Genomic DNA, 26,915 nt, shown 5'->3' on the forward strand with positions numbered 1-26,915 from the left:
TGCTTTTTGCTAACCTTGTGAGTGTGCAGAGAAGCAGGATGAGGGAGCACTCCTTGAGGGAAATAATTCATAATCCTCCTTTTTGTCAATATTCACATAAAATATATTTGAAACCTCTTTTGGCAAGATTGCTCCTATGCAACGTCCGTTTTCATGTTTTAAATATGTTTTGTTGTTCCAGTATATTTAAGAAAAAACATATAGCAGTGTCAAATGATGCTATGTGAATGTTATTGATATCTAAGATTAAGTCAAGATTGTAATCGAGTTGCTCTGCCTTCCTTAGAAAACCAGTCATCTTTAAATGTTCTACAAAGCCTAGCAATAGCTGTGTTCATAATCCCTCAGATTTCCCCCATAGATAAGAAACAAGACCAGAACTTGAATATGTTGGCATAGCTTAAAAGTGCAGTTGTTAATAGTGTGGACAAGAATTGATAAAATGTTCCATCTATAAATCAACACATATATCCACAATGATTCCCCAAGGAACACTTTCTTTAGAATAGCTGAGCATATCATTGGAATATGCTGTTCTAAAATCCTTTGTACATAAGCTGATTGTTTCTGACAGCACTCAGTTATTTCTTTTTCACATCATACAAATCTCTCAGGCAAAACTTCAGTCTTCCTTAAGAATTTCTCATTATTCCAAATAATCAAAAGATGAAAGTTGTGAACATTAAGGGCAAATGAAAACTAGAATTCAGGTTGTCCACCTTTTGTGTTTCAAGGTTTCCAAAGTAATAACAAAATACTGATCCCCAGCCCCTTATCAGTAGTAAATAATTCTCAGCATGATAAGATCACTATTGGAGTCCCTTATGTAGGGACCTGCTGTTAATTCAGCTGGCATACCCTATTTATTCCTACAACAACTTTAGTTCAGGGCTCTGTGGGTGCCACTTTTGTTAGTGGGATCATGTCACATGATACTGTAACTTTTTATTAAAGTGTGCTGTTAAGTCAATTTCAATTCCTGGCACCCACAGAGCCCTGTGGATTTATTTGGTAGAATACAGGAGGGTTTTACCATTGCCTCCTCCCTCGCAGTATGAGATGATGCCTTTCAGCATCTTCCTATATTTCTGCTGCCTGATATAGGTGTTTTCCCATAGTCTGGGAAACATACCAGCGGGGATTCGAACCGGCAACCTTCTGCTTGTTAGTCAAGTATTTCCCCGCTGAGCCACTTAAGGATTTGTATTAGGAGTAGCTAAATTTCCTTGAAAGGCACATAGGGTTCCTATACACTGAGCATTCTGATCGTGGGCACTTCATGCCAAAGCTTTACACTATTTACCTCTTCTTTTTTAGTCACATGTTGGGAACTTGGAAGGAAGTTGTGATAGCAGCAGGAAATTAGTCAGTGGGGTGCCATTGTAAGGGCCTCTTGAAAATATATAGGCAGAGCAGCAGCCTAGCTGGAATATAGAGGAAGAAGCAGAGGCTGTTTGAGAATTGTGAATGATGCTAGTGGGAAAAGAGAGTGAGTGACAGACCTGTGTGAACATGTACAGTATCTGACACATTTGACAGACATACTCAGAAGAAGCTGGTTGGCTGAACATACATCCAAGATATTCATGTGACTGTTCTTCAGATACAAATAAGCACACCTTCTAGCCATTCCCCTACACACTTTTTAATAACACATGTAAGAGAAAGCCAATATGAAAGTAAGTCCCTTGCCTGCAGCTTTTATAGTGTTCAGCTACAGATAAAAGAATATTTTTCTTTGCTGATTTGCTTTGAAGTCTTCTTTCCAATACAGGATTGAACAGGCATATGTTGCAGCCTAAACCAACTCCTGTTTGGTGTGGTTTGGTATTTTGTGTGTGTGCCATGGTCCTCTGTTGCATGGCTCTTGTCCCTTCAAATATATTCACATTTTTTTCATTTGGGGTTTATTTAGAGTTTTAAACTGTGAAATCGCAGAGATCAAAGCAGGCAGCTGTATGACTTAGGAGTGATATTTTCTGCTTTTGTGGATATTTGGTTGTCTTTGCAGACAGAATTATTACTTGGATAAGATAACTGCACTGTTGATGCAAACACTGTAGGAAACATGCAGGGTGGATGTACTGTATGTTACAATATAGATACCATGGTGTAGGCTGGCATGGAGATTGAACTGCATTTGTACTCAAGGCCTAATTGTGTGATAAATGAAAAGAGTTTATCACTTCTCCCAAACATGGCACACTCTGGAAAATGTGGGACACCTGGCAACTCCAGAGGGAGAATAATAGAAGGAAGCTCTCTGTTTTCTTATGTTTCAAACATGTTGCCAAGAAGCTACCTCTCCATTATGTGAAATGGGGAGGCAATGAGCAGGAAAGTCTCTGGCAGGACAAACTATGAGGAAATACAGAGATGAACAGCAGCAGGGCTGAGACTTGGAGACAACTGTAACAAGTACACATGCCCCTTGAAGCCTTTTCCCATTCCTTGCAGAAGTCCGGAAGGCAGTTTCTGGATAGTCCCCGTTGCTTCGTTTTAACAAAATGAGGTTACATGATGTCAGTTCCAGGCACTTTGTCCTAATTTCCTCAAGCTACAATGCATTTTGCCTACATGCTTTCCATCTAGTTTACAGAGAACAGTGGTTAGATTTGAAATCCGGCATGTGAAAACATGCTTGTTTTTTCATCCTATCCACTATTTATAGATTCACATCATGGCTCACCTACTGAAACACTTACAAGGGGTTGGGCAGCAGCATCTGTGCCAGGCAGTTAGGTTTATTATATTATTTCTGCAGCCAATTCATGCTCACTGTCAGCATGAGCCAAGAGTTTGGAAATGAAAAGAAACAGCACCATATACATTTGCCTGTAAAACAGCACAAAGTATAGATAGATAAATTATCTGAATAAACAAAGTGAATGCTGTATAGGAAGGGCTATAAGTGAATTTGACATGGCTATAACATTCTGTTAATAGTATTAATTATTCATTATCAGTTGTGGGTGCAAAATAAGGTAGGTGCTATATGCATCATTTTATTGCCTTTTTATTTGTTCAGACTTTTACCCCTTAGGGGCTGCCAGGTTTCTCAGCTTTCCTGCTTGTTTTTTCTTTTTTATGGTGGGGTGTTGTTTTTTTGTTTGTTGGTTGGTTGGTTGGTTGGTTTTGGGGTTGGTTTTTTTTTTTGTTTGTTTGTTTTTTTGGTGTTTTGTGGTTTCTACTGTTTAACTGGTTTTACGGTTTTATTGTATTTTAAGTTTGTAAACCACCTTGGAATGCCTTATGAAAGGCGATAGAAGAATTGAACAATAAATAAAATATGTCAGGAACAGTTGTTAAAGTTTATTTTTTCCCTTTTTACAATGGTGATTCCTCTGCTTGGGCAAGGGGTGTTTTTTGATAGAATGGACTATGGATAAGTTTTTTAGGGCATTTGAGAACAAGACACTTTTACCTACATGCAACACCCAATTTTGCTGCACGGCAACTTGGATGTAAAAGCAGTGATTGGGTCTGACACTTAAACCAGAGGAAGAACTTTCCTGCAATGTTCTTTTTCCTCCTAGTAATCATAGCATTACCAGGGATGAGGCATTTGCTGCTAGGGATGTACAAGCTGGCTTGAGTTCAAACCGGTTCACCATCAAACCTGGTCGGTTCGAGGGCTAACACCTGGCTCATCCTCAAGTCAAACCAGACCCAGTTTGGCTCGAACTTGAGCCGAACACCTGCCTGGCCAGGCTGGGGGTTCTAATGGGGAAATTCTTTTTTTAAAGAAACTCACTACCTCTGGGGAACGCTTCCACAGGGGGTCTCCAGCAGTTCCCCCTCCCCGCCGACCTCCCTCTGGTTTGAGTTTGACCCAGTTTGGGTCATTTTTGGCAGTCTTTGGCAAGTTCTGGGCCTTTTTATACTGACAGTGGCCATCTGCATGGCTTGGGTCATGTCCCAGACCACACAGATGACCAGTATGCATGTGCTGTGGTCTCAAAAAAAAGGCCACCGCCAGCACAAAAAGGCCCATAACAGGCCGAAGACAGCTGAAAATGTCCCAAATGGGCTGAATTGAGACGGGGGCGGTGGGGGGACCACAAGACACACACACCCCTGGCTGCAGCAACACCCCCCGGAGGTGCTGAGTTTCTTTTTAAAAAGAAATTTCATTAGAACCCCCTGACTGGCTCAAATCTGAGCCAAACCGGGGGGTCTGTTCGGGTGGGGACAAAACCAAACATGCCTGGTTCTGTTTGAGTCCTGTTCAGACTCAAAACCGAACCAGGCATACCAGTTCCAGTCATACCCCTATTTGCAGCCAAGAGGCAACTCCAGTATCAGTCAGCTGAGCTGGCCACCCTCCCTCTCTGTAGTGCTTCATGTCATGCTGCATTGTGGTTCATGAAGAACTCTCTCTGACCTTCACCCCAGTTCTTACATATAAACAGTGTTTAAGATATGCTTGCTTTTTCAGTACAGGTTGCAGCATGTTTTCTGTAGTTTGTGTTGCTTATTCCTTTCTCCACTGTGGACAAAAGAAAAAGTTTTTGTTTTGTTTTTAAAGCCATGAATGTTAATACATTATTGTTTGACCACTGTTTCCCCCCAGGAGAAGAATTCTGAAGGCCAGGCCCAAGAAAAGACTGCCATGGACTTGGCTGCTGAGCAATTGCGTCTATGGCCAACACTTAGTAAAGAGACTCAACATCAGCTTGTACAAAGTGAAGAAAGCATGGTATTCAGCCAGGCAATTCATTTTGCCAATCTCATGGTATACCTACTGGTGCCGCTGGACACAAGCAAAAATAAACTCTTGAGAACCTCAGCTACAGGAGACTGGGAGAGTGGCAGCAACAGCATTGTCACAAATAGGTGCGTGATTAAGCCAACCATATAACAACAACTGATTGTTGTACAAAGTGGAGATCTGCTTGCTTCGTTGTGGATTTACCTGACTGGAATTGCTTTCTTAGTATTGCAGGCAGTGTTGCAGAGAGCTATGATACCGAAAGTGGGTTTGAGGATTCTGAAAACAATGATATTGCCAATGCTGTTGTACGCTTCATTACCAGGTTCATAGACAAGGTTTGTACAGAAAGTGGAGTTACACAGGATCACATCAGAAGCCTTCATTGTATGATACCAGGTACGAAGTATCATGCCTAAGTTATGAACTCGTTGAGCTATAATTTCTCCTCTTTTCTGTCTGACAGAAGATATTTTTGGGAAGTTTATTTTATTTTACTTTTTAAAGTTATTTTCAGTTGACAATAATGGTTTGTAATCCTAATTTTAGTCTGTCACTGTCCACATAGTCATGTAAGAGCCCTATTCTGAGCTTTCTGGAAGCAGTTTAATGGCATATTTTTAGAATGGTAGAATTATTTTAGTATGTTTTCCTCTTCCTGTGTTGTGCTCATTTGTGTTGTTGCTTACTCCCAGGGATTGTAGCAATGCACATTGAGACTCTGGAGGCTGTCCATCGGGAAAGTAGAAGGTTGCCACCAATACAAAAGGCAAGTATTTTGATCTGTGTTTATACTGCTTTATAAATACTTGGTTTATGGTCAATTTGATAGCTCTTGTTTTCTTTTTTCTAATATAGTTGTGGAGACATTTGGAAATTAAAAACAATTTTGAAAAAAAATTGAAAACATCAACAAAATAAGCAGCTTGGCTATAGCTTTGTGAAATGTGAACTACAGAAAATAGCTCAGTTCAGTCAACATAAACAAGCTGCTGTTGTATGTCCACTGTTGATTTAAGACTCATTTTCTACCCACCCACTGCCTTTCCAAAGTCAAACAGCACCTAGGAAAAAGTGCTTCCCCCCCTTGGATTGAAGAGGCAGAATTTTTAACCAATCAAAATGTAGCCTCTTTTCCAAAAAGAGGGAGTTTGTCTTGCCCTCTTTCCTGTATCCTATTTTGGTCCAGTCTTCAACAAGCACTGTGACATAACTTCTCCCCAAAACATTCCTTGATTATAAATGGTGAAGAGATCCCAAAGGGTCCAGGAATACCCCGGGAAGGCCCAGCAGGGTCCATAAATACAGAGGTCACTGGCTGCCCACTTGGCATACCTTATACTACCTTATACAAGAAAGACTGTGAATCCTACCAAAACGTAAGGTGAGGCTGCTTGCCTATTAAGTTGGCTATAACCCTCTGCTAGGCTCTGGTCTGGTATTTTGTCATCCCTATCAGGCCAATAGGCAAATTTTGGTTTAAAATCTTTCTTTTTCTGTGGAAAGAGTAAATTTACTGTGGGACACTGTGCCTATAGTAAAAAAGGAAAAATAGATAACTCGTAGCTAAATCATTTTTCTACAAAATACACCAGCTTTCACTAGAATCTGTCTTCTACAAATGTTTATTGAAGTAATTCCAAGCAAGACATTTGCATTTGACATCTGTAGTGAACTATATGTTACACATTTTCTTTTTAAAAAAATCTTGTCTTTGGGCTCAGCCCAAGATTCTCCGGCCAGCTTTACTACCAGGGGAAGAGTTTGTGTGTGAAGGTCTCCGTGTGCTCCTGGATCCTGATGGCAGAGAGGAGGCAACTGGAGGATTGCTTGGAGGACCTCACATTCTTCCTGCAGAAGGAGCTTTGTTCCTTACTACATACAGAGTTATATTTAAAGGCACACCTCATGATCAACTAGGTACGGTCTTTGTTATTAATGTCAAAATGATTTCTACTCCAGAACACATTAAATAAAGGCTAAGATCTGCTCATGTGGTTCATTTAAGGTGTTTTCAGAACACATAGCATACAGGAATAGACTCTACATCAAGATCTTTAACTTAACTCTTTGATCAGCTTAACTTTCTATAATTCCCATACTGAGTTAAATACTAAATTATTATCATTGTTCTCATCGTGTTGTAAGCATCATAGGAAGTTGTTAACTATTTTGAATCGGTTATGTGTGTTTGTATACACACATATATTCATGCAAGAATTGCCACCCATCCCAAAGCACATGCTCATATGAAGAAATGCAATATGTGATCCAGGAGATTGTGGTTCTTGAGAGCAGTAACATGTTTCTCAAAGATCATGAAATATATATCCAAGGTTATAGAAGCTGCCATGGCTAATATCTTTCATTTTCAGGCTCATACATTGTATTTCTGATGTCAGCAGCTACTCAGGGATGGTGAGGATCACTTGCACGATGATAAAAAATATCTGGTGTTCTTACCTAAAATGAATATGAGAATTTAATCTTTATATTTGCACAAGATGGACTATAAGGCCCTTGTTACAGGCTGAGAAAACTGGTATTAATATTGAGATGGAAAATGCTGCCCATCAGTACCTATATACTCCTACATTTTTTTAAAAGAGCAGAGATTAATAAAAGTATAGTAATTCAAAATTATATTGGAACTATTAATGTTGAGAATGTAAAAATTTAAATCTTGGACATATGAAAAAAATAACAACCATTCCTTGATCTAGTACTGCTATTGTAACCATAGTGCTTCGAGGATCAGAATTCTACTTTGAAATCTCAGTGGATTTCATTAAAACAAATGAATGCACTCCAGTTACTTCTATAGACTTTAGAAACAGATATGGTAATGAAAGTGTTGCCTCAAATATTTTGTCATATCTTCAGTGCACAAATATATATTGGGACAAGGTAATAATACTTTACATTAAAAATAACAGACTTGGTCTTTATTGACATAGTTGTGGTTTCATTGTAAGACTTATTATTGCTGTAAATAAGTGCTAGGATGAGGCCCAGCAACTTCTCTGTCAACAAGAAATAAAAAATCTGACATTAGGCTGGCCTTGCAAAATTGTTATGCACTAAACACGCCAACATAAAATGTTTGGAATTTAAATAGAAATGCATATGGTCTTCATTATTTTGTTTCGCTTCAAGAAAGGAAAACTGTTAAGGTCATATAAAGATGGTTGATGTTCCACACAATTAAAATAAAAGTGTTCAGACCAGAGTCGTCTTTTAGTGCAAAACTACTACAAACCTTGATCTGATGTACTGCAGCTATACCTACCCTCTGGTAATGGCTCTTGGTGGCTAGCCTGCAATTCACACAACTTTTTTTAAAAGGTTAGACGAGAGTTGGCTTTGCAGTAGCAGAGCACTGAGTTCACTGAAGAAAGAGAGAAAAGTAAATGTTTAGAAATAGTAAACATAGTCTGGGTGGCCTCGATTCTCTTATAAGACTGTATGAGCACTCGGGCTGTACATTTTCACCTGCGAGTGGAAATGCATAGCTACAGAAGAAAAATTAAAAACACATTAACAACATAGTTTATCAAAATTTTGTAAGCATGCTGGTATTTTATATAACTCATCACTAATTATATCAGGTGACACTTGTGTATCTGCACTCCACTGAGCAGAAACAAAATGAAGGATGGATGTTGGGAGAAACTATCCAATTTTCCCAAGTGTGAGGTATAGTAGGAATGGGCTAAACGTTTCGATGTTGAAACGTTTTGACTTGACCAGAACACGCGAAACATTTCAAGCTTTGTTCCATCAAAACAGCCTGCCATCTGCATTTTGTTTCAAGCTTGAAACAAAATGCAAAATCCATTTTGTGCACATCCCTAATGCATAGCATTTGTTGTGCATAGAAAATACTACGTCTCCATTACTAAATACTGTATATTTTCAAGAAAATATACATGCAATTGTGTGTTAAAATCTGGTCATGGAGAAAGGCCTTTTAATATTTTTGAATGATAGATTAGTAATAAGTAAAATCATGTTACTAAGTGCCTTTATAATTTAGACTACTTTTCTAAATTCATCTTTCTCATGATGATAGCCAAGTTGCTCAAATTGCTGAATTAAGCTAAGGCTACTGTCCTATTCATACTTACCTGGGAGTAAGCGCCATTTAACTCAGAAGAACTTACTTCCTAGAAAACAGGCACACAGGTGGCCCTCGTTATCCCCAGTTTTGCGGATTGCAGTTTCACATATCCGCGGTTTGGTCTTAGAGACCCAGTTCCTTTATTTGCGGTTTTTAAAATTAGGCAAAATTTGCCTATATGTGGCTCCTGGGTGTCCGGAAATGAATTCTGACGACATTTCCGGCAGCCATTTTGCAGCACAGAGCCATTTTGTGACTCCTTTTTTTCCCCAAAAGAAAAAAAATCTGAGAATTTACAAAAAAGTGGAGGATTTGTTGGTTTGGGGGGGCCTTGCTGGAGAAGTGAAGGCCTGAAGAGCAAGGTACTGTGCTTTATTCCCTTTATTTCTGCTTTTTTGCCCCTTTTTAGCTTAAGGAACCCCTGGATTCCCATAAGGGTAAGGTTTCATTATTCGTGGTTTCTGTATTTGCACCTCTAGGCAAGAATGGAACCCCGGCAAATAACAAGGGTCATCTGTACTGTCATCTCACTGATATACTTAAATGTATTTGATTTGATAATCAAATTTGATAATGACATTTGATAATGATGTTAACTCGTAACGTTTTCTATATTCATATATCATTTTCTAAATTTTTCTGAGATATTTCTAATAGAAATATCAAATGATGAGCTGAGGAGTTAGCAGTTCTGTGTTTGGACTTGATCAGATTCTTAAAATATTCATCCTGAAATGAGTTCAATATTTTAATTAACGTTCTGGCTTTGAATAATTGCTTTCATTATGTTCCGTTGCCTTGTATCTTCGTAAGACTTGATCACACATGTGATCATATAAGGCTTGTAAATATGAACAAATCTCATTACTTGACCCATGATGCAGTGCTCCTCTGACTAATATTCATAGTGGGAGAACAGACAGTTATTCGGAGCTTCCCTATTGCCTCAATAACTAAGGAGAAGAAAATTACCATCCAGAACCAGCTTCAACAGAGTATGCAGGAAGGGTTGCAAATCACCTCAGCTGTTTTCCAGGTACGATAAAGCTCTTTAAACTTCATAGGACATTTTTAGAAGATTCTTCTTTTCCATTGCAACATCTTTAGGAACATGATCTTTGCACCATCACCATGACCCAAATTCATCAATTCTCCTTGATTTTGTGGAGGATCTCTTGAGTGACTAAACAGAAATTCTATAGATAAAGGTCACAACTAAGCATATACTATTTTATACATTTGATACTCTGTTTAAAGGCTAATCACAGAGTAGTTGTTTTTAAAAGAAAATTCATTGAGTATGAAATGTATCCACAGGCATACTTTTTCATGCTAGACTCTGATCAAATATTATCTTTGTTTCCCCCCTACATATTTCTTTAATTGGGTTGTAAAAATAAGAATATATTTTCTCTACTGTAAACCGATCATATATGAAATTCTGCATTCCAGCTCTTTACCTGATATATGGTTATATCCATCTCTGTTAGCTATAGATGTATCTTAATATGCTTAAACTTTGATATTGAGATAGCATGCAGTGATACAAGCCATTGTTTCTGATAGGGTAGTCATCAAAAACAAGGTAATTTGATTTAGAAAATGATTTCTAAAGCACATGAAACAAAATACAAGATTTGCCTTGTGCACATAGGGCTGAGTTAAAACCTGTTTGCCCTTCTTGCTAGTATTTCATCTCCTGGAAAAAACGTGGGGGCTGCTTTGTGACTCCTTCATTGCCAATCAAAAAAGGGTTTTGTTTTTTTTCTTTTAAAGAGGTAACTTCAGCTTTAAAAGAGTCCTTTCATAGCATGATACCCAGCACAATCCCTCCCGCTACTGACAAGTACTTTGAAAGAGAGGACAAACTGATTTTACCATGAAATCCCCGCGCCCCCAAGAGCACTGCTGTTTTGGAGGAAAATGTGTTCCCCTCCTGATAGCAAATAAGCTATTCTTATTAGGGTACCAGATCAGACCTTAAAATAAATGGATCATGGGAAGTTAACTGTGTTACTTTATCAAATGTTTAATGTTTTAATTCCTCTCTTCTTTTACCCGTTTTGAGACTAACTTAAAGAACAGTCTGAATAAATATGACCCCATGTATTTAGAAGGAAAATAGTATTCAAAATAATCTAGCACTTATTGCCAAATTTTCAATGGCCTTAAAATATTTGCTATGGTCTGCATCCAAACTAAGAGTTACATGCAGAGAATGCTTTTGTGCACCCAGGAAGGAAGGAGCAATTTTTGGAAATCATTTATTCCCTCTGCAGTCCCTTGTATCTCTCCAAAATATGTCCCTGAGAGCTGTAGGACCCTCAGGGACATATGTGTTTTGGGCAGCATACAAATATGTTAAATAATATTATATTATTAGCAAGAGGCACAAGTGGCCGCAGAAGGAAAAGGGGACTGCTGAAAATGGCTCTCCCCTTCATGCATGTGCAGAAGTGTTTCCTGTGTGCATCTCTTTGTTTCTATATAGGTTACTATGTTAGAAATTATTTCATTAAGGTTTGATAATTTATAATAAAATTTAAATAAGCTATCTTGTAAATCAGTGTGTTAAATTTTTATAATATTGCAAAAAACTGAATTTTACATTTCCTTTTTAATATTTAGTTCCTTGTTTTATGTTTTCTTTTAATGCATTCCATCTTTTTATACATAGCTGATTAAAGTAGCTTTTGATGAAGAAGTGAGCCCTGAAGTTGTAGAGATATTTAAGAAACAGCTAATGAAGTTTCGCTACCCCCAGTCCATCTTTAGCACTTTTGCATTTGCAGCTGGTCAAACTGCACCTCAGATAATCTTACCAAAACAAAAAGAAAAGAACACATCCTTTCGGTAAGGAATTCTTTTTTCCCTTTCTCTTACATTTTTTACTTTATAACTATTTTTTGACAGGTGCCATTTCATAGATTTGCAAACATTTAGATTTTTTAAGACTTCTTCAGTGGAGATATTCTTACGAGAGTATCTTAAACAGACTTTTTAAAACAAGGAGACCCTGCAATGTATCTGAATTTTTAAAATGAAAATTAGTGTGATGTTAATTATTATTACTAAGGTAAGATTTTCTCTAATCGTCAGTTTAACTTTGACTTGTTGCTTTATTGGCTGTTCTATTGGTTGAAGAAGGAAATGCATTCTGAAAGTATACAAGTATTCCACGCACTTAGATTATGAATGAAATGTAAAGGTTGTGGGCATAATCATTGTTGGTTTATTACATGCATGATGTTTTTTTGCATGGGGAAGGATTCAAAAATATGATTCGCCACCTACCCATCTGAAGTGGAACAGTCCAGATTTCTACCCCACTCAGTTTACCATCATGCTCTGTATAATGTGTAGATTGAGTCTTACACTGGAGAAGTTCTGAGGTAATAATGCCCAGTGTTTCTCTTTCAACCACAGTCTAGCTACAAATGCTTTTGTTCTTTTCTAAATTGTAGTACTCTTTCAAAGACAATTGTAAAAGGAGCTAAACGTGCAGGGAAAATGACAATTGGCCGACAGTACTTAATGAAGAAGAAGACTGGGACAATTGTGGAGGAAAAGGTTAACCGTCCTGGATGGAATGAGGACGATGATATCTCAGGTATGAAGACATTGTCTTTTTACTTCTGTTACTTACTATCTGGACATAGCTAATACACTACACTTAACGGTGTGCTTCTTCACTTGCAGATTTACTTAGTACTAAGCTAGCAAAATATTGCAACTTTAGTTTCAGATGACAGTGAAATGCACACAAGTGGTACTTTGAAAGCATCAGAGAAATCAACAATGGAACAACTAGTGGAGAGGGCTTGTTTCAGAGACTATCAACGTTTGGGACTGGGAACCATCAGTAACAGCTCTTCTCGCTCAAAAACAGAGTACTTCCGAATAACTGCCTTGAACAGGATGTATTCTCTTTGCAGAAGGTAAGCTTAGTTGTCATAATTATTAAACCATGCAAATATATATAATACATTGTTCATTACCCACAATATATGTTATAAATGACAGTGCTGCCTGGGGTGAGAGCCTGTGTATGTGTGCTGTTTGCTCCTTCTGCTCTTACCTGCCTGCTCCTTGCTTTCCCTGTGGGACTACGGCCTGCTGCCTCTGCTGAACATCTGTGGGGATTGTGTGCAGGACTGGAGCCAGAGGTGAGTGACTCAGCAGTTCCTGGTACCATCTGTGCAGCTCTATGCCTTGTATAGGAATGCTGTCTGTGGCGGTGGGCCCACAACTGGTGGGGTCGCCACTGATGGGGCTACATCAGAGGGGGTAATAAGGGCAAGGCTGCCTGGCCCACGGTTTTTCATGGGTGTGAAAGAAGTGGGTGGGTATTTTTAATTCGGCTTCTGTTTTAAATCCTGGATAAGTTTAGTTTTAATGTGCCTGGGTTTATCTGGAGCTGGGGAGACAGGAGGCATATCTACTGATTATGGGGCAGCTATTCCAGTGGTGTTAGAGAATAGAAGTAACATTAGCAGGTCAGCAGGCCATTGTAGGGGAAAGGAAACTTAATTGCTGTTTCCCCTTCTGGCTTTCCTGCCACCTCTTTGAGCTTGAGGAACAGTGCCAACCACCCACAGAGCCTCACCTTGCTCCTTATGATGCAGAAATAATCCTTATAATGCAGAATAATCCTGAAATAATCCATGATCTGATTCTGGATGAAGAGGCAACCTGGTATACATCACAGAGACTTAGTTGAGGGAGACTGGTGGCCCAGCCTTCTCCCTACAGGGTACTCTGTTGAGGAGCAGGTGAGGGGATGTGGGCGGGGAGATGGAATGGATGTGGTATATAAGAACATCTCCCTTGCCAGGATCCCTGTCGAAGTGTCTGAACATATTGAATGTGTGTACTTAAATTTGGGGACCAGGGATAGACTGGGACTTCTCTTGGTGTATCTATCACCCTGCTGCCCAACAGAGTCCCTAACTGAGCTGACAGACTTGGTCTCGGGCTTGGCATTGGAGTCTCCCAGGCTTTCTGGTGGTGGGGGACTTCAATGTTTACTTTGGGACCAATCTGTCCAGGGCGGCTCAGGAGTTCATAGTGGCCATGACAACTATGGGCCTATCCCAAGTGGGTCTCAGGACCAATGTATGTGGCTGGTCACACTCTTGATTTGGTCTTTCACTCTGAACAAGGTGGTGTTCCATGGATGGGGACTACTGTGATTTCCCCATTGTCATGGATGGACCACCATCTGGGTAAGGTTGGACTCATGATCACGCCCCACCTCTTCAGGGGTGAGAAGCCCATTAGGATGGTCCACACAATAAAGTTATTGGATCCAATAGGATTCCGAGAAGTCTTGGAGGACTTAGATTTAGAGCCAACTCTAAATTGGCGGCTCTGCCGGTGACCCTGTTGACACCCTAGTGTAGAATTGGAACAACTATCTCACCAGGGTAGTGGACACGATCGCTCCTTAGCATCCTCTCCAATCCGCTTCAAAACTGGCCGCTTGGTATACGCAAGAACTACAGCACCAAATGTCCATGGACTAAGGAATTCTCCTGTTTCACCCAAATATTGCCAGCAGAAGTGGCACACACAATCCTGAGGAAGCAGCAAGCACACTGAAATTCTAATCATCATCACCTCTCCATACTAATTCCCATTAAGAGCACACAGATCCTTCTGTCCCTAAGTCTTAAGTAAGGTTTTTCTTCTCTGCTACTGGATGAGGACATCTCATGTAGGTTATTCTTCCCACATGCTCCAGAGGGCAGGACAAATCAATTAAGGAAAAACTTTGAGAGGCCTGGAAGGATAGCTCCTCCTAGTTCAGTTTGTCCTGCACCGGTTCCAGAGAAGGTCTCCCTTGCCTATTGCCAATCTTTAGCTCCATTGCTTTGTTCCTTCTTGTCTTTTTGTGTACCTTTTAACCATACTTTGAGTCTTCTTCCTCTATTATCCTGTTTTAATTGCCTTCTGTCACTCTTGTTATTAAAAGCAGCTTTAGTTAGCTTTCTTTTCCTCTTTCCTCCCTCTCCTCCCCCGCTCTTCGATGAAGCGCTCATGAAGCAACATTCGACATGTTTTTTTTACCAAAAAGGAAGAATACCTCCGCCTTTCAGGCTACCGGTAGGCCCCACCACCACTGAGTGCTGGTGCACACTACCACGCTCAGCCTGCCATGGACCTCTAGGTCCTCGCTGGAGCTGTTTGTGGCGGGGAGAGGTACTGACACTGGGGAAGGGCCTTCAGGTTCCCTGCTGAGAGAGAGCAAGCGCACCAGAAAGCACAATCGCCCCCAAACCCCACAACTGTAGGAGGTTAGCCTAGGTCTGGAGATTGTGCCTGCACCGCTCAAGAGCTCCATGGAAGCTCCACAAAACTCAAAAAGGTCTCCATCAGCACCAACCAAGTGAACACACCTCGCACCCCCCAAAAAGGCCCTGAAACGGCCTGGCAACGCAGAGCCTCCCGTAGGCCCTCTGGATGGTGGGCCACTTGATGCAGGAGTGGGTGACTCAGGCCCAGCTGGAGGGAGAGATCCACCTCCTCAGCTCCCAGGTGCTATTGAGACTAGTGTTCTCTCTAATTTTTTTCATCTGCGTGCTGAATGAGTTTTGTTCTGGGCAGCAGTTTCAAGGCAGTGTGTGCACTCCTTCATTCAGTGTGAGTCCTTCCTGATTCAACCTGAGTGAGATCTAATATTGACTGTGCGGACAACAGAAAATATGTGAGCACATACCTCAGAAGGAACTCTGAGACACTGGTTCTGCCTCATCCTTCTGGCACGAGAGATCAGATGCCTAACAACGGCGATGGGAATCAACCAGCACCTGCTCAGCCAGTACTCCCAACTCCTACTAGGGATGATGGCATGCCTGTCCCAATGAAGCCTGCTGCACCAAACTGGTGAGACCGGGGCCCTCAAGTCCCGATTCTCCTGCCCCCCCAAGAGCCCCAGAATCCGGCATTAATAATAATAATAATAATAATAATAATAATAATAATAATAATAACATCTGCAAAAAATACAAGCTACCTGTAGCCAAAAAATTGGTGGGACCATAAAATCGAAAAAGTTGAAGAAAATGAAGATGTAAAAATATTATGGGACTTCCGACTACAAACAGACAAACATCTACCACACAATACACCAGATATAACTGTAGTCGAGAAGAAAGAAAAACAAGTAAAAATAATCGGCATAGCAATACCAGGGGATAGCAGAATAGAAGAAAAAGAAATAGAAAAAATCACCAAATACAAAGATCTACAAATTGAAATTGAAAGGCTGTGGCAGAAAAAGACCAAAATAATCCCAGTGGTAACTGGCGCCCTGGGTGCAGTTCCAAAAGACCTTGAAGAGCACCTCAACACCATAGGGGTCACAGAAATCACCATCAGCCAATTACAAAAAGCAGCTTTACTGGGAACAGCCTATATTCTGCGGTGATATCTATAACAATTGACAATAAAATCCAGCCATCCCAGGTCCTTGGGAAGGACTCAATGTCTGGAGAAAACAAACCAGTCAATAACACCTGTCTGACTGTGTAAACAAGATAATAAATAATTTGATTTTTGCCCACTTGTCGAGGGGAGGCTAGTGGCCTGACAGTCTTATTTCACTAGGGAGCGCATTCCAAAGCCTTGGGGCAGCAACGGAGAAGGCCCGTCCCTGAGTAGCCACCAGACAAGCCGGTGGCAAATGCAGGTGGACCTCTCCTGATGATCTCAATGGGCAAGGATGTGGGCGGGGAGATGGAATGGATGTGGTATATAAGAACATCTCCCTTGCCAGGATCCCTGTCGAAGTGTCTGAACATATTGAATGTGTGTACTTAAATTTGGGGACCAGGGATAGACTGGGACTTCTCTTGGTGTATCTATCACCCTGCTGCCCAACAGAGTCCCTAACTGAGCTGACAGACTTGGTCTCGGGCTTGGCATTGGAGTCTCCCAGGCTTTCTGGTGGTGGGGGACTTCAATGTTTACTTTGGGACCAATCTGTCCAGGGCGGCTCAGGAGTTCATAGTGGCCATGACAACTATGGGCCTATCCCAAGTGGGTCTCAGGACCAATGTATGTGGCTGGTCACACTCTTGATTTGGTCTTTCACTCTGAACAAGGTGGTGTTCCATGGATGGGGACTACTGTGATTTCCCCATTGTCATGGATGGACCACCATCTGGGTAAGGTTGGACTCATGATCACGCCCCACCTCTTCAGGGGTGAGAAGCCCATTAGGATGGTCCACACAATAAAGTTATTGGATCCAATAGGATTCCGAGAAGTCTTGGAGGACTTAGATTTAGAGCCAACTCTAAATTGGCGGCTCTGCCGGTGACCCTGTTGACACCCTAGTGTAGAATTGGAACAACTATCTCACCAGGGTAGTGGACACGATCGCTCCTTAGCATCCTCTCCAATCCGCTTCAAAACTGGCCGCTTGGTATACGCAAGAACTACAGCACCAAATGTCCATGGACTAAGGAATTCTCCTGTTTCACCCAAATATTGCCAGCAGAAGTGGCACACACAATCCTGAGGAAGCAGCAAGCACACTGAAATTCTAATCATCATCACCTCTCCATACTAATTCCCATTAAGAGCACACAGATCCTTCTGTCCCTAAGTCTTAAGTAAGGTTTTTCTTCTCTGCTACTGGATGAGGACATCTCATGTAGGTTATTCTTCCCACATGCTCCAGAGGGCAGGACAAATCAATTAAGGAAAAACTTTGAGAGGCCTGGAAGGATAGCTCCTCCTAGTTCAGTTTGTCCTGCACCGGTTCCAGAGAAGGTCTCCCTTGCCTATTGCCAATCTTTAGCTCCATTGCTTTGTTCCTTCTTGTCTTTTTGTGTACCTTTTAACCATACTTTGAGTCTTCTTCCTCTATTATCCTGTTTTAATTGCCTTCTGTCACTCTTGTTATTAAAAGCAGCTTTAGTTAGCTTTCTTTTCCTCTTTCCTCCCTCTCCTCCCCCGCTCTTCGATGAAGCGCTCATGAAGCAACATTCGACATGTTTTTTTTACCAAAAAGGAAGAATACCTCCGCCTTTCAGGCTACCGGTAGGCCCCACCACCACTGAGTGCTGGTGCACACTACCACGCTCAGCCTGCCATGGACCTCTAGGTCCTCGCTGGAGCTGTTTGTGGCGGGGAGAGGTACTGACACTGGGGAAGGGCCTTCAGGTTCCCTGCTGAGAGAGAGCAAGCGCACCAGAAAGCACAATCGCCCCCAAACCCCACAACTGTAGGAGGTTAGCCTAGGTCTGGAGATTGTGCCTGCACCGCTCAAGAGCTCCATGGAAGCTCCACAAAACTCAAAAAGGTCTCCATCAGCACCAACCAAGTGAACACACCTCGCACCCCCCAAAAAGGCCCTGAAACGGCCTGGCAACGCAGAGCCTCCCGTAGGCCCTCTGGATGGTGGGCCACTTGATGCAGGAGTGGGTGACTCAGGCCCAGCTGGAGGGAGAGATCCACCTCCTCAGCTCCCAGGTGCTATTGAGACTAGTGTTCTCTCTAATTTTTTTCATCTGCGTGCTGAATGAGTTTTGTTCTGGGCAGCAGTTTCAAGGCAGTGTGTGCACTCCTTCATTCAGTGTGAGTCCTTCCTGATTCAACCTGAGTGAGATCTAATATTGACTGTGCGGACAACAGAAAATATGTGAGCACATACCTCAGAAGGAACTCTGAGACACTGGTTCTGCCTCATCCTTCTGGCACGAGAGATCAGATGCCTAACAACGGCGATGGGAATCAACCAGCACCTGCTCAGCCAGTACTCCCAACTCCTACTAGGGATGATGGCATGCCTGTCCCAATGAAGCCTGCTGCACCAAACTGGTGAGACCGGGGCCCTCAAGTCCCGATTCTCCTGCCCCCCCAAGAGCCCCAGAATCCGGCATTAATAATAATAATAATAATAATAATAATAATAATAATAATAATAACATCTGCAAAAAATACAAGCTACCTGTAGCCAAAAAATTGGTGGGACCATAAAATCGAAAAAGTTGAAGAAAATGAAGATGTAAAAATATTATGGGACTTCCGACTACAAACAGACAAACATCTACCACACAATACACCAGATATAACTGTAGTCGAGAAGAAAGAAAAACAAGTAAAAATAATCGGCATAGCAATACCAGGGGATAGCAGAATAGAAGAAAAAGAAATAGAAAAAATCACCAAATACAAAGATCTACAAATTGAAATTGAAAGGCTGTGGCAGAAAAAGACCAAAATAATCCCAGTGGTAACTGGCGCCCTGGGTGCAGTTCCAAAAGACCTTGAAGAGCACCTCAACACCATAGGGGTCACAGAAATCACCATCAGCCAATTACAAAAAGCAGCTTTACTGGGAACAGCCTATATTCTGCGGTGATATCTATAACAATTGACAATAAAATCCAGCCATCCCAGGTCCTTGGGAAGGACTCAATGTCTGGAGAAAACAAACCAGTCAATAACACCTGTCTGACTGTGTAAACAAGATAATAAATAATTTGATTTTTGCCCACTTGTCGAGGGGAGGCTAGTGGCCTGACAGTCTTATTTCACTAGGGAGCGCATTCCAAAGCCTTGGGGCAGCAACGGAGAAGGCCCGTCCCTGAGTAGCCACCAGACAAGCCGGTGGCAAATGCAGGTGGACCTCTCCTGATGATCTCAATGGGCGGTGGGGTTCATGACAAAGAAGACATTCTCTTAAATACCCAGGGCCCAAGCTGTTTAGGGCTTTATAGGTTATGACCAGCACCTTGTATTTTACCTGGAAACAAAGCGGCAGCCAGTGTAGCTCCTTCAATACAGGAGTAATATGGTCTCTCCTAGATGACCCAGAGACCAGCCTGGCTGCCGCATTCTGGACCAACTGTAGTTTCCGGACTACATACAAAGGCAGCCCCACATAGAGTGCATTACAGTAATCCAGTGTGGAGGTTACCAGCAGATGTACCACTGTTTTGAGGTCGTCTATCTCAAGAAACGGGCGCAGCTGGCATATCAGCCTAAGCTGATAGAAGGCACCTCTGACCACCACCTCAACCTGGGACACCAGGGAGAGACTCGGATCCAGAAGCACCCCCAGACTGCGTACCTGTTCCTTTTGGGGAAGTGTGACCCCATCCAGAACAGGCAGATCAAGATCGTCTCTCGAGTTTCAACCCTGCACAATGAGTACCTCCGTCTTATCTGGATTCAGTCTCAGTTTGTTATCCCTCATCCAGCCCATTACCAACTCCAGGTAGGCATTTAGGGAGGTTATGCCCTCTCCCGATGATGCTGACATGGAGAAATAGATCTGGGTATCTTCAGCATTCTGATAGCACCCTGCAGCAAATCTACTGATGATCTCTCCCAGCGGTTTCATGTAGATGTTAAACAACATAGTTTGATTTTAATTGTTAATTTGTTTTTAATTGTTTTTATCATGTTGTGAACCACCCTGAGCCATTTTGGAAGGGCAGTATATAAATCTAATAAATAAACAAACAAACATCGGAGACGATACGGAGCCCTGAGGGACACCATACAAAAGTTGAGATTTTGAAGAACAACAGTCTCCAAGGGACACCATCTGGAACCTGCCCGAGAGGTAGGAACGGAACCACTGCAGAGCAGTACCTCTCACTCCCAACCCCCTCATATGCTTCAGAAGGATACTATGGTCGATAGTATCGAAAGCCGCCAAGCGGTCCAAAAGGACCAACAGAGTCACACTTCCTCTGTCCATTCCCAGTTGGAGATCATCCATCAGGCCGACCAAGGCAGTCTCCACCCCATAGCCAGTCCAGAAGCCAGTTTGAAATGGGTCTAGATAACCAGTTTCTTCCAAGACTGCCTGGAGCTGGGAGGCCACCACCCTCTCAATTACCTTCCCAGCCACAGAAGCTTGGAGACAGGCCTTTAGTTACTCAGCTCTGAAGGATCCAAAGTAGGCTTCTTCTACTAGTTCTGTGGATGCCCCTGTGGACATCCCAGACAACCATGATCTGGACGTAGATTCGAAGGAATTGGGGGAATGGTCTGATGACCAGGCAGCTGAACCCTTGTTGCAGTCACATAAACATTTTCTATCTGATTACTTCTTCCATCTTTTTTACAAGTCCATACATATGCTGTGGCTCCAGCAAACACAATAAGAACAACAACCAGTACCTTTGAGGGAAGGGACTGGTTGCCCTTGCCCTTTCATGGCAAACACAATCCAACGGCATGTGGCTGCGCTGGCCAACCTGCTCTCCCTATCCAAAAAGAGGCTTTTACAATTCACATCTTCACCTCAAATGATTCCTGAGAGGCGCAGCTCTATCCTCATCTTCTACCATACTCAGATTCCCATCCTGGGATCTTCACAAGATCCTTAGAGTACTTCATGCACAACAATTCAAACCTCTATGCTCTATCCCACTCTGTATCCTCTCATTTAAACTTGTGTTGCTCATCAGCATTACATCGGGTCGTAGAATCTCCAAGTTGAGCACATTTTCTGCAACCCCTAATTTCCGTGTTTTTTCTATGGACTCTATCAGGTTGATTCCTGATCCACCTTTCCTTCCTAAGGTGGCATCCGTCTTCCCTCCCTCACAAACCAAAATGGCTAAACCAAAATGGGAGGGGAATGGGACAACTCGCCACGGCCAACTCGCTGCCGGTCAGTTGGATGCAGCCAACTTGCCGCAGGGACAACTCGCCTCAGGAAACACGCAACTCTCCCCCCACTCCCCCACAAGCCAGTCCTGTCACTTTGACTTTTGATCCGGAGGGAACAAGCAGGAGGGAGGCGAGAGGAAGTCAGCCCTCCCCCCCCACACAAGAAAGCTTGCAAAACCACACAATGGAGTTTTCTTACATAGAATGGAGTTTCTTGCAAACGAACAAGCGGTGGGCAGGAAGCCTGCAGCGGCGGCACTGCCTGCGCCGGATCAAAAGCCAAAGTGACAGGACAGTCATGAAGAGGGGGCGGGCAGGGAGGGAGATGTGTTGTCCACCGAGCGGAAGCTTCAGGGAGGGCTCTATGGACGCCCCTTCTGCTTTGGACAGAGAGCCTCCCAGCCCTCCTTCTGCCCACCTGCCCCTTGGTTTTGTCAGGAGAAGCTCCGTTTTGCAGGAGAGTTGCAGCTTTCTCAGTGAGGCTGGCAAGTTGCCTCCAGAGAAGGGCCGTTTGACTCAAAATGGGTAGAGCCCACATCGCTGCTCTCCTAGCCCACCTCACCCATCCGCCCTATCCCAGTGAGCCGCAGAGCAAAACAGCTGCTGCTGTGGGGAGTGAGTTGTGGGGTCTTACAATGCTATCATTTGCCAAGTTTGTGGGGTCTTACAATGCTATCATTTGCTATCATTTGCCAATGCTATCATTTGCCAAGCATGCCAATGGTACAGCTGTCACTTCTCTCAATCATAACACAAACACCATTGAGAATCATGGTTGCTTTTAAGTAAACCTTGCCTCCTTCCAGCCCACAGCCCGAGCTTTGAATTTTTATATTAATTTATAATGCAGCCCAGACTACAGCCCGGTCTCTTGTTCATGCAAAAATAAATTAATAGTTTAAAGGCTAACAGTCTGCACAATCCTGCAGAGTGAATGGTTGGTGTGGCATCTTGATATCTTCTCTGCCATGTAAGCAGTTTTATTCTGGGCCATCGGGTGCAGTGAGTTGTACTTTCCTGCAGAGAATTAAAAAACAATAATACAACATGCACACACACCTTGGCCAGGAAATCTTCTCCTAAGAGTTTTGCTAAACAATTCAAATTTCAACTACACACCAGATCCCCCAAGTGTTCTGTTAATATCCCTGGGATACACGTGAGGTAGTCTGCTTTAATAAGAGAACTCAGCAGCAAGGTCTGCTGCTGCTTTGGGGAGACCCACAAAGGAGCAATATGAGGAGGAAAATGGCAGCTCACCTGCTCTAAAGCTCTGGTGCAGGCTTCACACCTGACATTTCACTTCTCATGAGGCACAACCCCACAGGTAGGAATGCAGAGAGATTCTTCCTTCCACTGCAGAATGTGAAAGACATGCTTTGCTGAGTGGTAGGTGGAAATTTAGCTTCCTCTCGCCTCTCTCCCAATTGTTCCCTCCGGATCAAAAGCCAAAGTTACAGGACAGGCTTGTGGGGTGGGGGGGAGTTGTGTTGTTCCCTGCGGCGAGTTGTCCCTGTGGCGAGTTGGCCGTGTCCAATTGACCGGCAGCGAGTTGGCCATGGTGCGTTGTCATAGACCCAAATGGGAGGGGCTATCCTTCCCAACCTCTTACAGGTTTTCCTTAATTCATTTGTCCTGCCCTCTGGAGCATGTGGGAAGGATAACCCATGTGAGATGGCCTCAAATCCAGCCACAAAAAGAAGCCTTCACAGTAAGGGACCAATGCTCCTTTCCAGGACTTTCTATAACATTACAGCAGCTCTCCCCATGTCTTGGAGTGGGTTGATCCCATTCAGATCTTCATCAACCTATGCCTCATTGGCTTTACCCCAGTCCCATTTCCTCAGCAACTCCTCTTCCTGCTATCCACACCTTGGCTTCATTCAGGTCAATTGCTTACAACTCAATGCTATAAATTCCCCTTAGCTGCCAAGCTGATTTATGTTATAGTGTATAAGTGGTGTCTTAGGCAGAACATTTACATAGCAGGGCAGAAGGTAAGCTTCAACGCAGCTACACCAGTGACTGTTAATACCTTTGAGGAAAATGAATTTTGCAGCCAACCCTTGGAATGTATTGTTCAGAAATTTCCATTAGAACTTAACTTGCCTTAGTTTTACCCCATATGTCATGTGCAAGATCATAGTGTACATTTCTAAAAACCAGAGATTATATTTTTTAGATCAATATTTTAATATTTCTGTATATGACAGTGAACACTTGAATTCACTTTAGAAAAATAAACCATTAAAATTCCATGTAATCTTTTCCTTTAAAAAAAAAAGAGGCAGCTGCTTTTCTTAACTTGCTGTTATATAACCAGCAGTTTGCATACTATCATTTCAAGAGCTGTTTAAATAGATTTTGATGCAAACCAGGGATGGTTGCTTGTCAGAACCGAAATATTGGCAGTAGTTTAGTGTGTTAATTCAGAGCATCTAAACATTCTTACTCATAAAAACCAGGTCTCTGTAAACAATCAGTCAAGGGCCAGTATGAAACGTACATGCTGTTTCTTTCTATATCCTGAAGTGCTTTCAAATGAACCTTTGTGTGCTAGCCATCAGTTATTGAACTAGGAATTATTGGGATAGTAGGAAAGTGTCAATCAACTATAAAATGAATCTGCCCTGGTCTGGGAATAATTTGACTGTAGCCCTACCCACAGGACTCTATTGGGTCTGTGGAAATAAAGCCTACCGAGCATTACCCCCAGGGTGGACAGGTAGATGTGCACCAGCTTACTTGTTACCCACCATTTCTGTAAGACCTGCACTTAATGCATCACAGGCACTCAATCTTGGAACCCTTTGGCCACACGAAATACAAAATGCCACCAGTGGTTGAGAACCCTATTTCCCAGACTAGGAGCTTATGAATTAGAAAGAGCCATTATCAATATCCCTAGACAAATGGAACTTTCATTTAATCAGACCCTACTTGCCTTAACAGATTATAGGTACTGAACTCAATTCACTTGGAGAAGTAGTTCTCCAGAACTGTCGAGTATTAGACATACAGCCCAAGAGGGAGGAGCTTGTGCAATTCTGGGTGAAACATGTTGTTTCTATGTTAATTAAAGTGGATCCGTTGCTGATCATGTTCAAAATCTAAAAAATCAACTCCCAAGTATGGCATAACATAGGAAAAGAATAATTTATGGACTTATGGGCATTTTTAACTTCTTGGTTACCTGATTGGGGTTTGTGGGCAAAGAAAATAATCCTAGCTATAATATGTACTTGCTTTTTACTTGTAATAATATGTTGTTGCTTACAATGTATCCCATCCTTAACTCAGATTATACAAGCTTTTAGACCTCGCCATATTGTAGGACCTAAATATGCACCTGTACCTTTGCAAGCATTAATACAATCATCCTGAGGATTCAGGATGTACCCTCTTCAGAGGGAAATTGATGTGCCAAAGAAACTCCATCTTAAAACCAAAGTAACCCCAGCTTCGGCATAAGGACATAACCTGCATCACTGACTCTAACTAACAAATCTGTATCCACTGAAACTTGCTAACAAAGCCTGGTTCCCACTGATTCCTGCTGTTGAAGCCCAGGGAAACAGGAACTAACCGTATATGGAGTGATCACTCCTCGGACCATAAATCATGCACACTAAACACTTTACTGCCATTCTGTTGCCCCGTAGCCTTAACTCAGAGTGTTGGTCAGTTGATTGATCCTCTGTATAAAAGAGAAGCACGCCAGTAAATAATTTGTATTCAACTTGGAGCATTAGCCAGTTGATTACCTTGCTGTCTGCAGAGCAGTAAAAGCCTCAATTGATTATTCCCATCCTTGTGTCTGACTGATTGGCTAAGCGGATCCAGGGACGAACCCCCACCTTCATCAGTAGGAGACTTTCAGAAGATATTTAAATAAAATGAATGGACTTTAATAGCAAGAAAGGGTTAAAATAATTAATGTAGAACTCAAATAAAACCTTCAAGTAAGTTTATTTCTATTAAATGTGCCACCTTTTGACTCTTCACTTCCTAAAATTGCTTATCTCAATATAAAATGATAAAAACAACAAATTAACAAGATCATCAATCAGACAAAATTATACAAAAGTATAAAAGGCAATTAAGCACCATAGACTAAATCAATTCAAAGGCCTGGCATGATGGGAATATTTTAATTGCCCTAGACTAGACCAAGGCTGCAGATCTGAAAGACATACCTCTGGAGGGAATTCCACAAAACAGGAGCAGTTACTGAAAAGGCATTACTGTTTGTTGATGATAATCTGGTCTCCTTGGTGGACAAGGAGGACAAGAGCTCCTTTTAAGCTTGGAATCAAAAGAACATATTTGTAAAATCACGAAGTTCTGAAATTAGAACTCTAAAACAGAAGAATCATATTGATTTTAACATTGAGCTGAATAGATTATGGAGAAAAGGTGGATGCTCTGCTTAAACTTATACTTTCCCCTTCTTTCTAAATCATCGGGGGGTTGAAATATCAGATGGGTAAAATGGGAAATTACAGGCCGGTTAGCTTAACTTTGGTGCCAGGTAAATTGATGGAAAGTATACTTAAGGACAAAATTGTTAAACATATAGAAGAAAAAGCCTTACTGAAGGAAAATCAGCATGGCTTCTGCAAGGGCAAGTCTTGCCTCACTAACCTTTTGGAGTTCTTTGAGAGTGTCACCAGGCATGTGGGTAAAGGTGATCCAGTTGACATAGTATATTTGGACTTCCAAAAAGCTTGTGACAAAGTTCCCAACAAAAGCTCTTGAGTAAATTTAGCAGTCATGGTATGAGGCGACAGATTCTTGTGTGGTTGAAAGACAGGAAACGGAAGATAGGAATAAATGGACAGTTTTCACAATGGAGGGAAGTAGGCAGTGAAGTCCCTCAGGGATCTGTACTGGGACCAGTGCTCTTTAACTTATTCATAAATGATCCAGAAGTTGAGGTAAGCAGCAAAGTGGCCAAGATGACTCTATTTTTTTAACAGAATTTTAATTTTCAAAATAAAAAGTAGATAAAGGAGAGATACAACAATAGTGTTCAAAAATATCAAGCAGTACAAATTTTTAAAAAGGAAAAGAAACAGCAACCTCTTCCCACACTTTTCACCGCCCATAGTTTGATAACTAAATAAAGGTTTGCAGATGACTCTAAACTAGATAGGATAGTGAATCCACAACAGATTGTGAGGTGTCTCCAAAAGGTGTCTCCAAAAGGTGTCTCCAAACTGGGGGGGGGGGGAGAGTGGGAGACAAAATAGCAAACATGGTTCAATTTAAGCAAGTGTAAAGTGATACATACTGAGGCAAAAAACCCCAACTTCACATATATGCTGATGGGATCTGAGCTGTCAGTGACTGACCAGGAGAGAGATCTTGGGGTCATGGTGGACAGCTCATTGAAAGTGTTGACTCAGTGCACGACAGTGAAAAAGGCCAATTCCATGCTAGGGA

At 42.0% G+C, this 26,915-nt stretch overlaps 1 protein-coding gene and 1 long non-coding RNA gene across 15 annotated transcripts in view; one reads left to right on the forward strand and one right to left on the reverse strand.

The window, feature by feature from the left end:
• The window catches only part of SBF2 (SET binding factor 2), a 510,140-nt gene that overhangs the window by 391,961 nt on the left and 91,264 nt on the right, over positions 1-26,915 (forward strand). For all 13 annotated transcript variants that reach the window (XM_053274763.1, XM_053274792.1, XM_053274810.1 and 10 more), the window contains 8 exons: positions 4,574-4,836; positions 4,938-5,110; positions 5,407-5,480; positions 6,436-6,631; positions 9,740-9,867; positions 11,509-11,684; positions 12,296-12,441; positions 12,571-12,769. In XM_053274763.1, the coding sequence (XP_053130738.1) occupies positions 4,574-4,836; positions 4,938-5,110; positions 5,407-5,480; positions 6,436-6,631; positions 9,740-9,867; positions 11,509-11,684; positions 12,296-12,441; positions 12,571-12,769 (1,355 nt within the window). The remainder of the gene's footprint in view (positions 1-4,573; positions 4,837-4,937; positions 5,111-5,406; positions 5,481-6,435; positions 6,632-9,739; positions 9,868-11,508; positions 11,685-12,295; positions 12,442-12,570; positions 12,770-26,915) is intronic.
• LOC128335967 (uncharacterized) lies at positions 6,592-15,348 on the reverse strand. Of its 2 annotated transcripts, XR_008311794.1 has the most exons (4): positions 14,254-15,348; positions 9,852-10,014; positions 8,001-8,099; positions 6,592-7,174 (listed from the first exon to the last, which is right to left on the reverse strand). It is a non-coding gene; the product is annotated as an uncharacterized LOC128335967 (long non-coding RNA). The 2 variants fall into 2 exon arrangements; XR_008311793.1 differs by having other exon boundaries at positions 6,592-8,099.

This window comes from Hemicordylus capensis, chromosome 1, assembly GCF_027244095.1.
Source record: "Hemicordylus capensis ecotype Gifberg chromosome 1, rHemCap1.1.pri, whole genome shotgun sequence".
Classification (NCBI taxonomy): domain Eukaryota; kingdom Metazoa; phylum Chordata; class Lepidosauria; order Squamata; family Cordylidae; genus Hemicordylus; species Hemicordylus capensis.